The 11,986-nt window shown below is 36.3% G+C and overlaps 2 protein-coding genes across 2 annotated transcripts in view; both read left to right on the top strand.

The window, feature by feature from the left end:
• The first annotated feature begins 7,424 nt into the window (after window positions 1-7,424).
• On the top strand, window positions 7,425-7,880 carry LOC148941569 (uncharacterized). The gene has a single exon (XM_089104201.1). The coding sequence runs from the start codon at window positions 7,425-7,427 to the stop codon at window positions 7,878-7,880; it is 456 nt and encodes a 151-aa protein (XP_088960327.1).
• Window positions 7,881-10,912: 3,032 nt separating this feature from the next.
• The window catches only part of LOC148941568 (uncharacterized), a 154,501-nt gene continuing 153,427 nt past the window's right edge, over window positions 10,913-11,986 (top strand). Inside the window, exon 1 of the mRNA XM_089104501.1 lies at window positions 10,913-10,976. The gene's annotated coding sequence lies outside the window, so the exon portion shown is untranslated. The remainder of the gene's footprint in view (window positions 10,977-11,986) is intronic.

The raw sequence follows: 11,986 nt of genomic DNA, 5'->3' as shown, positions 1-11,986 counted from the left end.
TTTTTAGTCTAATTTGTTTAATTCTAATTTCAACTTCGTAATTTTAGTTGAATTTTTGTTTTAATTTTGATTATAATTTTAACTCGATATAACCTGAAAAAATTCCTTTTTTTAAGCAAGAACGACACAGCCTATCAAACAAATTTACAACTTGGGATCCCTTAATTCAACAGGGGAGTTACCATTTCGTATAACAGTCACAAGCACTAAACGTCATTTTGTTGACAAGGAAAATCCGTCATTTCGTCGACACGTCAACTCTTCGACAGCCATAACATCGACACATCAGTTCATCGGCAGTCACAATCGATATCCGTCTCAACGTAGACAACCATAATTTTGACACCTCATTTCATCGACAGTTTTTTTCTGATGGAATGATGTGTCGATGTTATGGCTGTCGACGTTGTGACGGGTATTGATTGTGACTGTCGATCAGTTGACGTGTCGATGTTATGACAACGTTGTGACTGACTTGTGTCCATGAAATGACGAATTTTGTCGATGAAATGACGCTTTTTTGTCGATGAAGTGACGGTTAGCGATTGTGATTGATTTTGTCAATGAAATGACGGTTTTAGTCGATGATGGTTTTTGTCGATGAAATGACGGTTTTATCGATAAAGTGACGGTTAGCGATTGTGATGGATTTTTGTCAATATCAGTAAAAAAAAGCTTTAAATGTTAAAGTTTTCTTTAATAGTTAGAGAGGCTAAGTCCCAAGGTTGAACCTTAAAAGGAACCGGGAATAAAAGAGGTTGTGGAATGCACGAGTACCCATGGGTCTAGCCACGTCTGAACAAAATTATCAATGTACTAAGATTGGGGGTCCCCAGATGTGCTACTCAGAAACTCTAATATTATCCTTTTAACATTTATGTTAAAAGGACAATATTATGTTTAAAGGATATTATGTTAAAAGGCCGAAATAACATTTATGTGTCACGCGAAGGATAACGTATTCTATTGCCAATTTATTCTGCTTTTAAAGTGCCGTGATCGTAGCTTGCAAGTCAGAGATATATTAAGAAAAAACAAGAAATCAACAAAAGTCATGCCGTGTTTAGACGAACCAATTTTGCATGAAAAATCGACCGTTTTCCATCGACATCGCTTTCGAACGTGACCATAAGAAATCGGCCGATTTTTGGCAGAGAACATGAAATATTCGTAAGTGGCAGTGAGAAATTCACAGCAAACTGTTTCCAAATTTTTTCCTCCCTTTTTTTCTTTTCGTAATGAATATCTGCTGGGTTATAGAAAAGCTTGCACCTTTGAACAAGGGTGATCAAGTTAGTAATCTTGTTTACATAATCTGACATTTGAAATTTTTACCCTCCAATCGGCCGATTTCTTAAAATCGACGAGCGACTAGAAACTTTCTTTAGAAGAATGTCGACCGAATTTTTATACAAACGGTCGTTTTTATTGCCGAATATTCAATTATCGACGAATAATCAGTCCGTCTAAACATAGCCAAATTACGGATTAGTAGCATAGATCAAACATAATTTAACGGGAAGATATTACACTGACCATTTTGGATGGTTCCGGAAAGCATCCAGAACTCAAAATATCCAATCAATAGATGGTGCAGCAAACCTTTAATCTATGGTACATTCTATGGCTAAACTTTGGGAAGTGCAACCAAATGTTAGTAAGTGACGAAGATTTCAATAACAGATGGCTGTTGTCTTTATCCATACTTTTTATAGATAAAGTATGGAAAGTTTGAACAATTCGTAGTAAGTGATCAAACAGTTCGTGGTAACGAACTGTAAGTAAGGAGCGACCCGGCTCAATGGTAACCGAAACTCTAAAAAACGGAATTTTGGTACCAATAGGTACATCAAAAGAATCAGATTTTAATTCTGATTTCAAATATATAAATTTCATCAAGTTTGATCTTACCCATCAGAAGTTACGCGCCTGAGAATATTTGGCTCATTTTCAAAAAAAGGAGGAAAGACCCTCTAAAAATTATAGAACCTTAATGAAAATCACACCCTCATATTCAGCGTATCAGAGAACCCTACTGCAGAGGTTTCAAGCTCCTATCTACAAAAATGTGGAATTTTGCACAATGTGGAATGTGGAATTTTGTGTTTATTTGTTTATTGTTTTTTTTCCCCAGGGGTAATCGTATTGACCCAGTGGTCCTAGAATATCGTAAGAGGGCTCATTGGAACGAAAATTAAAAGTTCTAGTTCCCCCTTTTTAAGTGACCAAAAAAAATGGAGGGCAACTAGGCCCCCTCCCACGCTCATTTTTTTCTCAAGGTCACCCAATTAAAATTTTGAGATAGCCATAGTGTTTAGCATAGTCGAAAATTTAATAAATATGTCTTTTACGATGACTTAATCCCCCACAGTTCCCAGGGGAAGGGCTGCAAGTTATGAACTTTGCCCATTGCTTACATTTTGTATTGGTTATTGGAAGGTATACAGACATTTTCAGGAAGAATTTTTTTTCTGGTGGGGGGGGGGAGAGGGCTGTAGGAGGGTTTACTCGGGAGAATCTTTCCGTGGAGAATGTTTCTTTGGGGTAAGGGAAATTTCTATGAAGGGGGTGCCGGATTTCCAAACATTATTTAAAAAAAGATCAGAAATTAAATTAAAAAAAACAAGTAAGTTCAACTGAAAGTAAGAAGCAACATTAAAACTTAAAATGAACAGAAATTATTACGTATATGAGGGGGTTCTCCCCCAAGTTTATACTTCGCTCTTTACGCTACAGTTTTTTTTAGTGCTTTCAAAAGAGCTATCTATTCAAATTAAACGGCCTTTGTGATTCAGGGGTTTGTGAATTAAAATTTTTTTAACTTTTAACGTAAAGAGCGTGGTATTGAATAAGGGGACAACCGTAATAAAATATACTTAATAAAAAAAAAAAATACAAAAAAAAACAAGCGATACGGCTCAATAGTAAGCGAAACTTTTAAAAACGGAACTTTGATGTCAATAAATGTATCAAAAGAATGGTCTTATAATGCTGATTCTAAAGATGTGTATTTTGTTAAGTTTAGTGTTACTCACCAAGGGCTAAGAACCTGAGGAAACTTAACTGATTTTTTAAAAAAGTTTGGAACACCCCCTCCAAGTGAAAATTTTTTTATTGAAAATACAATTATGGGATTCAGTGTATCAGAAAAATAAATACAGTAGGTTTCAAACTCATATCATCAAATATATGCAACTGTTTATTTTTTGCCAGAAGCAAAATATACGAATATAGAAGTTCGTTACGTCGGTTAATTTGTAAATTACGTCAGAACCAAATTTAGAGACAGCCATTTAGAAAAAGAAAAGTAAAATTTTTATGCAAATTTTGTTTACTTATTCAATGACGGCGAGCCAAAATAAAAGCTTCATTAACTAAAAAACAATCAGAAATTAAATAAAAAAAACAAGTTTTTTAAACTGAAAGTAAGGAGCGACATTAAAACTTAAAACGACCAGAAATTGTTCCTTATTTGAAAGGGACGGTCCCCTCCTCGACGCCTTACTCTTTACGCTAAAGTTTATCTCTTTCTCACAACTTTATTTTTTAAAACAATAAAAACTTTAGCTTAAAGAGCGAGGCCTTGAGGAGGTGACAGCCCCTTTCATATACGGAATAATTTACTGCTCGTTTTAAGTTTTAATGTCGCTCCTTACTTTCAGTTTAAAAAACTTGTTTTTTTTATTTAATAAACATCCAAGCCAGAAATGGCTGTAATTTTGTGTGCTAATGGACTATATGGGAGTGTAATACTGTCTTCTAACGGAATTATTTCTGCATTTTTCGGAGAAAGCCTGTGCAAAAGGGAGCAACAACGAACATTCAAGAGCCGTATAGTACTAGCGGGATCTTGTGTCCTTAAACTGCTGGGATCAGGTGATTTGTGTGTTGCACTTCCTACGGGTCTTGGTCTTGTCTACTTGAGAATCTTTAAAGCTTGAATATAATGCCACCAAAAAGACCTCGTCAGAGCCCCAAAAAAGGGACCGATATGTGCGCAACATGTGATGAGAATTTAGATACAGATTCAACTGCTATGAACTGTGACGGATGTAGCCTCTGGTTATGCATTGATTGTCTAGAAATGTCAGAGGCTGAATACTCTCTACTAACTAAAATGACACGGCGAGAAGGTTGCGAGTGGAAATGCCCAGTTTGCAAAGGTAACCCACAAGTGGCAGGTGGGACGTCTTTGGAGGACATTCAAAAACTTTTAGACAAGACTCTCGAACCATTCCGGTCATCTCTTAGTGCAGTAAATGAACTGGACACCAAAGTTAAAGATGTAGTGAAAGAAGCATTTTCCGAACTTCGAGAACAGCTAACCACCGACATTGAAAACCGTTTTGGTAATGTTGAGAGCCGTTTGACAACCCTTGAACAGTCTCCCTCGTTTGACAAGTACGCTGTTCAGAGTTTGGTTGAGTCGGAGATTAAGACGTTGAAAAGAGATCTTGAGATGCAACTTGAAACCAAAGTTAAACAGATGGTTGCAGATGATAGAGACCGTCAGCGTCGCAAGCTAAATATTTTTTGTTTTTGGTGTCCCCCTCAGACAAATGATGAACTCTACATAAAAAAATATCTTGTGGGTGATTATGGGCTCCCAAACATAAGCGTCTCTAATGTCCGTCGTCTAGGAGTCAGCAAAGCCAAGTTGTAACCACCATTACCGAAAAAAGGGCCTGATCCCATATTATTCTCAGTCCCAGATTTCAAGACTAAGAAGCATATTCTACAAAATTTTTACGAAAGAAATGGGTCAGGTACAATCCAGTTTCGAAATGATGTATCCAAGACTGACCGTCAGAAAAGAGCAAAGTTATATGAGGAGTTGCAGGTCAGGCGTGCACAGGGCGAAGTTGATTTGGTTATACGTAGGAAATCTCTAGTTCCAAAAAACGGTCAGATTTGTGCAGCCCTTCCAGCTGCAATGCAACATTAAACATTTTACCCTACGATATAACCAGTATAAATAGACAGTTAGAAGGTAACGTGATTCAAAGTAACATTAGGGACAAGCGGCCCCCTCTAGGCATGAAATGGAAGAATAATCTTTCCGTGTTGTATACAAATGCTGGTTTCCTTTCAAACAAACTTGATGAACTTTATTCTTTGGTAAATTTGCAGAAACCTGATATAGTTATCGTGACTGAGGTGCTCCCAAAGCACTGTCTTAACCCCGAAGCACATTTCTTTCAACTGAATGGCTATAATGTCGTGTACAACAAGCATCAGAAAAGGGAAATTTGTATTTATATTTCGTCGTGATCTAAATTAAAATATGCAGAAGTTGATGTTTCGTTTACTATGGAATTAAGTGAAGTAATTAGTGTGGAAATTAAGTTGCCAGGGATATCCCAAAATGTGAGAATTGTAGGCATATATCGAAGCCCTTCCAGAAATGAATTTAGTATGTTAAATGATGATCGCCTGCTGAGTTATCTGTCATACCTTGCGTCTGTTTCCTCAAAATTTCTTGTTCTTGGTGACTTTAATGCGCCCAATATTGACTGGTTATCCCAAGCTACATCAGGAACGGACCAGAGTTTTGCTTTTAAACTTGTGCAAACCTTACAGGACAGCTTTCTGCACCAGCATGTTGTGTATCCCACAAGACTCATAAGCAATTCCACTCCCCTTTTACTGTATTTGGTTATCAAGAAATCTCCAGATTACATAATATACATGATGTTGCGGCCACCTCTAGGTAAAAGCGACCATGTAGTTATGTCTCTATCAATGACTGTAAGTGCAATGATGAACTCTGGGTCTAAACTTTATTATGATTATAGCAAGGGTCGTTACGATGAAATTCAAGACTTTATCTGTTCCGCTTCTATTGTTGAGGAGCTTCAGTCTAGTAATGCGGATGTTGCTTTTGAGTTCATCCGAGAGGTTATAAAAGATGCATGTGATAGGTTTGTTCCACGTTATTACATAAAAGAAGGTTCAAAAAAAGAAGACGACTACCAAGATTTGTACTTGATACTATTAGTGTTAAAAATAAACAATAGAGACAGTATATGTTGGAAAAAACTAGAGACTTGTGGTGTGTGTATAAAAGGGCTCGAAATCACGCCACTCGTTCTCTATGTGTTAACCGGGAATCACTCAAATCGTCAGTCATTACTAATATTCGAGGGTGTCCAAAGAAGTTTTGGAAGTGTGTCAATAGAAATAAGACTGAATCCTCAACTGATTCGTGCATTTTTGATGACCCAACTACAAGTGAATTAATAAGTGATGATCAGAAAAAGGCTGATGTGTTTAATCAAGTGTTTTCGTCAGTTTTTGTAAATCCAAATAATGTCCATGCATGCAGTCCACCCCATTTTACCGAGTTTGTTTAAGCAGACAAAGTGCCCTTCAATGACTCTGATATTTCTTCAGAGCAGGTTTTAAAAATTCTCTATGACCTTTCCGTTAATAAAGCTCCAAATATAGATGGTATTTCTAACACTTTTCTTCAGAAGACAGCCACGTGTTTAGCTGAACCTCTTGCGCTTATGTTTAACCAATGTCTATTGAATGGTAAATGCCCTGCAGCGTGGAAAAAAACGGTTGTAAAGCCACTCCACAAAGGAGGATCTAAATCCCAATTTGGAAATTATTGTCCAATTTCAAACACCTCAATTTTTTCGAGAGTTCTTGAAAAGATTATTGTATATCGGATACAGGATTACTTCAACCAAAATAAACTATGGCATCCATCACAACATGGTTTTAGAAACAACAGGTCATGTAATACGCAGTTGTTAGAAGTTGTAAAAGATTTCCAAAATATGGCTGATCTCAGTTTGAAGTTTGATTGCTTGTACATTGACTTCAGTAAAGCATTTGACAAAGTTTCAATTAGTTTGTTGCTTGAAAAATGTGAGAAGTATAAGCTAGGCAGTAGAACTTTAACATGGATTACATATTATTTATCAGGCCATTCCCAGCAAGTTATAGTCGGTAGTGCACTTTCAAGTTAGAGTCCGATTTTAAGTGGTGTGCCACAGGGCAGTTGTTTGGGCCCAGTGTTATTTTGTTTGTTTGTCAGCGATTTGCCTGAAGTAATTCGTCACTCCACTGTCAAACTATTTGCAGACGATATAAAACTGTATAAACGTGTTACCTCCCTGGTAGATGTCACCCTTATTCAAGAGGATCTGAATGCCCTAAATGATTGGTGTAAATTGAACTCAATGTTTGTAAACCATCAAAAATGTTTCGTACTACATTACTTTTCAAAAAGCTCGACTTATCATTATTTTCTTGGGGATACACCTGTTTCATCTTCAGATTCAGTAAGGGATTTAGGTATCCACTTTGGTAAGCAACTGAAGTTGCACAAGCACGTGTCAATAATTTCATGAAATGCTAATTACAGTCTGTTTCGGATTAAGAGAAGTTTCATGAAATTTAATCTTCACACTTTTATGACACTATACAAGACAATAGTAAGCCTGGTGGTAGAATATTGTTCCTCTGTGTGGTATCCTACATGGAAATGTGACTTGCAGCAAATTGAAAGGGTTCAACATCGGGTGTCAAAGTTTGTGCCATACTTGAGCCATTTACCATATCAGCGTCGACTGGAGTGTTTGGGACTTCCTTCTCTGGAGTTACGACGGGAAAGGATTGACCTGATTAAAACATTCTGGATTACGAAGGGTGTCAATAATGTGGACTGGGCTGATTTTTTCAAACTTAGTCATTACTCAGCCACACGACAAAACTCGTATAAACTGTATCAGCCACAAGTGCTCAAGAAGATAGGTCAATCTAGCTTCGTTAACCGTGCAGCTAAACTTTGGAATAGTTTACCTGATACCATAGTTTCCACGCAAACAGTGGAATCATTTAAGAGTGCTCTTGTTGAAACTGAGTTCTAAGAAAAACAGTTTCTGTAATATAGTTGTTGCATAGTTGTTTTTTTATTTATGAATAATTTATTTTTAATTTCTTGTTTTGTGTTTTGCAGTATTGCTGTTTTGAGCTGTTATTTTTTTGTGTCGTTATGCGACAAGCCTATGGCTTCCTCCTTTATTGAATAAAATAAATAGACGAGTGAAGTCAAATTCTCAAGCCCCATATATTTTCAAAATAGGTTCAGTTTGATGCTCATTGTACTGGTCATGAATTCAATCAATCACTTTCTTTTGATTTTTCTTTTTCTATACAGACATATACGATTGTTACTATGTAGCTGGAACCTATTAAAGAGCGAACCTCGGCCCATAGCTACCAAAAGTTGAATAGCATGCTTTAGAAAAAAATTTTGTGTGAAAAAATATTCGAATTACACTGGTTCAGGAATAGTGACTATTCAAATTTAACATAACATTTTCTTTGTCACGAAAACAAATCTTCCAAATTTCACAAAAAGAGCCTGAAAAATGCAATGAAGGTTTAGATTTATGATAAATAGATGTCGTTTCAAAATCACCAAAAATAATCCGAAAATGTGAACTCAACAAAATTCGACTTTTAAGGGCTAGGCAAACGTAGCTGATTTCGGGAACCGATTTCAGCAAGGGTGCATTCTATGTCTTGTGATTAAAATAAATGATGCTAAGAGGCGGGGTTTAGTGACGTTTTCCGGTGATTAATCTTCATTAATTACGATGAATTTACGATAATCATTAAATAATATTAATTAAATGCCTAAAGCTCTAAAGCCCTAGTACATTCATTGTCTAGAACGTAATAAATTAGGATTAATCAGGTAAAAACAACATTAAGCCCCGCCTCATAGCATCATTAATTATAATCACTCGACGTGAAATACACCCTTGCTGAAATCGGTTCCCGAAAACAGCTACGTCTGCCAAGCCCTTTAGCAGAAAATTAGGTCATATTAGGAATCTTTAGCACAAAAACCTGTGACTTTCGACCATTCGGCGGCAAAAACCTATGACCATCAAAAAAACATGTGAAGTATCGCAGGGAACTTGTGACCGTGGCAACAAAGAAGATAACTGATAATTATGTGTAAATGGCGTAAAAATGGTCAGTAGAATGAAAGGGGCTGCGCGTGTGGTGGCAGCCGCGCGTGCGCAAATTTTTTGACTTGCACACGCTTTTAACAACTTGCGCTCTTTTTTTACTTTGATTTCCACTCTTTTTTTACGTCGGCATTTGGCAACCATGTTCTAGATTCATAAGCACCGGTTCTCAGCAGGGTTGCCACCGGTGACACTTTAGTGTCACTTTTGACACCTTTTCTTAGAAATGGCACTTTTTGGGACACCTGACACTATTAGGACACTTTTTAGCAAAAGTGGCACTTTTTTTGCTAAGTTGCACTATTTTACAAAAAAAGAATTTTTTCAGACAAAAACCGGAAGGAAAACTGTCAATGTAGATATGCATCGATATCCTTTTTCTGTCAGTTAAGATTCTTATCTTAACTCCGCGCTCGGCAATTATTGGATGCATGAATCTTACTGTGCGGTGAAAAACGTAAACGGGTTTGTCTATCTGTGTGTGAGAAATTTTTATATTCTTATTCTTATCACTGATAAGGCAAGATCATCCAGTGATCTTCGGTTACGAAATACTTGGCAATAGAGAGGACAGAGATAAACATTTAACTGCAATTTGGTTGAGAAGCCCTCAATTGTTTTCAGTTGTTTAGTTCAACTATTTTGTGTTGTTGCAATAATTTGTAGGCTCATAGAGGATAAGTCAGTCAAGCAGTTCGTAATTCTTGAGTGGGTCCAAATTCAATTGTTATGTTTTATTAGTTGAGGGTTAACTACAATTCAAAGAAGAAAAGAGCAAGAAAAGCTAAGAGTGTATTTTTGCGCCACTATGTTAATAGCTCTTACTATGTTAACCAGTCACTGGGCCAGTGACTGCTTAACTTTACGCGTCTTCTCATCGATTTCCGTGACTGGAGCTCTTGACTGAAAAGCTCACTGGTGACATTACACAACGACTCAGCAACGCAAAAACATCCACTGAGCTCCCTTGTGTCCCATAAGAATATCTAGTGAACTTTTCAGTGACTGGGCCAGTGACGCAAAAATGCGCTCTAACATTTCCGTTCATATTTTTCTTTGAACTCTTGGCAATGTACAAATGAATATTCATACATAATCATCATACTAAAAACAAAATTGATACCAAAACTTCCATTATCTTTAATCCTATCCAATCATTAGCAAAATCACAATCTAATTTCACTTTTTTTTCTTACTTAAATTTTTGAATTTGGACGCACTTCCTCATTTTAGTTATTATATTCCCACTAATATTTGATTGTAAATGTGCTTTCGCGCTGATACACTAAATACTCGTTTTTTATTATAAAGGTGCTTTCATATTGAAACTTAAAATGCTTGTTGACTGTTCCTATGCCCTAGTCCCTGGAGACATCGTAAAGAAAAATTTACTGGGAGTGGTAAGAGTTCTCGTGAAAACTATTCTATTCAGGTTATGATAAATAGATTACATTATATAGCTGTCTTATTGTTCTTCCACTAGTTTTTGAATAAAAAGAGAAGAAAGTACTAAGTGGGACGAGTTCCCATTTTATACAGTAAGCACTATTTGTGATTTAGCGGGTTTTTAGGAGGGCAACTGGAAAGTTGACAAGAGTGGAAGTGCTGCGCAAAGCCGGAAATCAGCACTGAATAAGTAAAATCAAAATTTCTTTTTTATAGTTGATAGATGGCATTAGGTCCGACATTTCATGTTGGAGAAGTTAAAGATGCGGGAAACCACGCGGGGATGATCCAAAGCGGATTGGCCAATATTTTCATTTTAAAAAGCTTGTTGATATGAGCGCGAGCGACGCGAAGCTTCGCGAGCGGCAAAGTTTTGGAAAATGACACTTTTTACACTAAATTGACACTATTTTGCCACCCAAATTGGCACCAAAAAAACCGGCCGAGTGGCAACCCTGGTTCTCAGGAAGATTTGAATTAATAAATCATGGTCTGGAAAACCACCTTTATCATAATATAGCATAATATAACATAAAGGTAAGTCAATATATTTAAAGCTTTTGGTCTATATATAATGCTAATAACACAATAGCCTACCTTTTTTAACAATGTCATTGAGTTAGGCCTAGCCTATAAGCTAGATTATCCTAAAAATGAATTTTCACAATAGGCTTGGATAAAAGACCTCTATTTGGGAAAGACCACTTTTCTTTGGCATTTTGGAAAAGTAGCAATGGGTTTGGGTAAATATTTACCAAATCATATTATTGAGTTAGGACTAAAGTGAATACACCATTTGATGCCTTTTTTATGCTGATTACAAATATAATAGCCTAATCATTTTGGTAAAGTTCTATCAAATCATATTATTGAGTTAGGAAAAAAGTGAAGACACCATTTGATGCCTTTTTTTATGATTATTAAAAATATATTAACAATTTCGGTAAAATTCTACTTTAGTTACTTTTGGCTATCTTGGAAAGGGGTTGGGTTAGGAAAATGAAACTTTCAGGGATGGATCTACATGCTAAGGTATGTCCTGGGAAGATATTTTGAAGTACTCACCTCCACTCCTTCTCCCTCTAGAGGGTCCTGACCTTTGATGACCTTTAAAAATATGTGAGGTATAGAAGTGAAACCTTGCAAAATAGATCTTCTGCTTAAATGAAGTACAATAAAATTGTTTTCAGCTTCACAACTTTGCTCAATCCCAATTTATAAGGTTTTAAAGATATGCAAATACATTTCCTAAATTTTGAAAATAAACTATTTATATGTCTTAAAATTCTGCTCAAATAACTGAAATTGCATTTTCACAGCTAAAGCCAGAGAAAAAGAAACTGATAACTGAAAATTAAGGTAAAATGTTGTTTTGTCAAAATTTCAATGGGTATAGACCTGTCATGTAGGCAAATTTCATGACCCTCTAGAGGGAGAAGGAGTGGAGGTAGGTACTTCAAAATACCTTCCCGGGAAATACTTTAGCCTGTAGACTCATCCCTGAAAGTTTCATTTTCCTAACCTAACCCCATTCCAAGATCGCCAAA

This window comes from Artemia sp. Qi Xiang Cuo, chromosome 18 (genome assembly GCF_049724085.1).
Source record: "Artemia sp. Qi Xiang Cuo chromosome 18, ASM4972408v1, whole genome shotgun sequence".
Taxonomy (NCBI): domain Eukaryota; kingdom Metazoa; phylum Arthropoda; class Branchiopoda; order Anostraca; family Artemiidae; genus Artemia; species Artemia sp. Qi Xiang Cuo.
The sequence above is the reverse complement of the archived record's forward strand: the minus strand, read 5'-3'. Positions and strand labels throughout refer to the sequence as shown.

Coding starts and splice junctions, on each gene's coding strand:
- LOC148941569 (XM_089104201.1), top strand. CDS start 7,425: ATGACACTATACAAGACAATAGTAAGCCTGGTGGTAGAATATTGTTCC.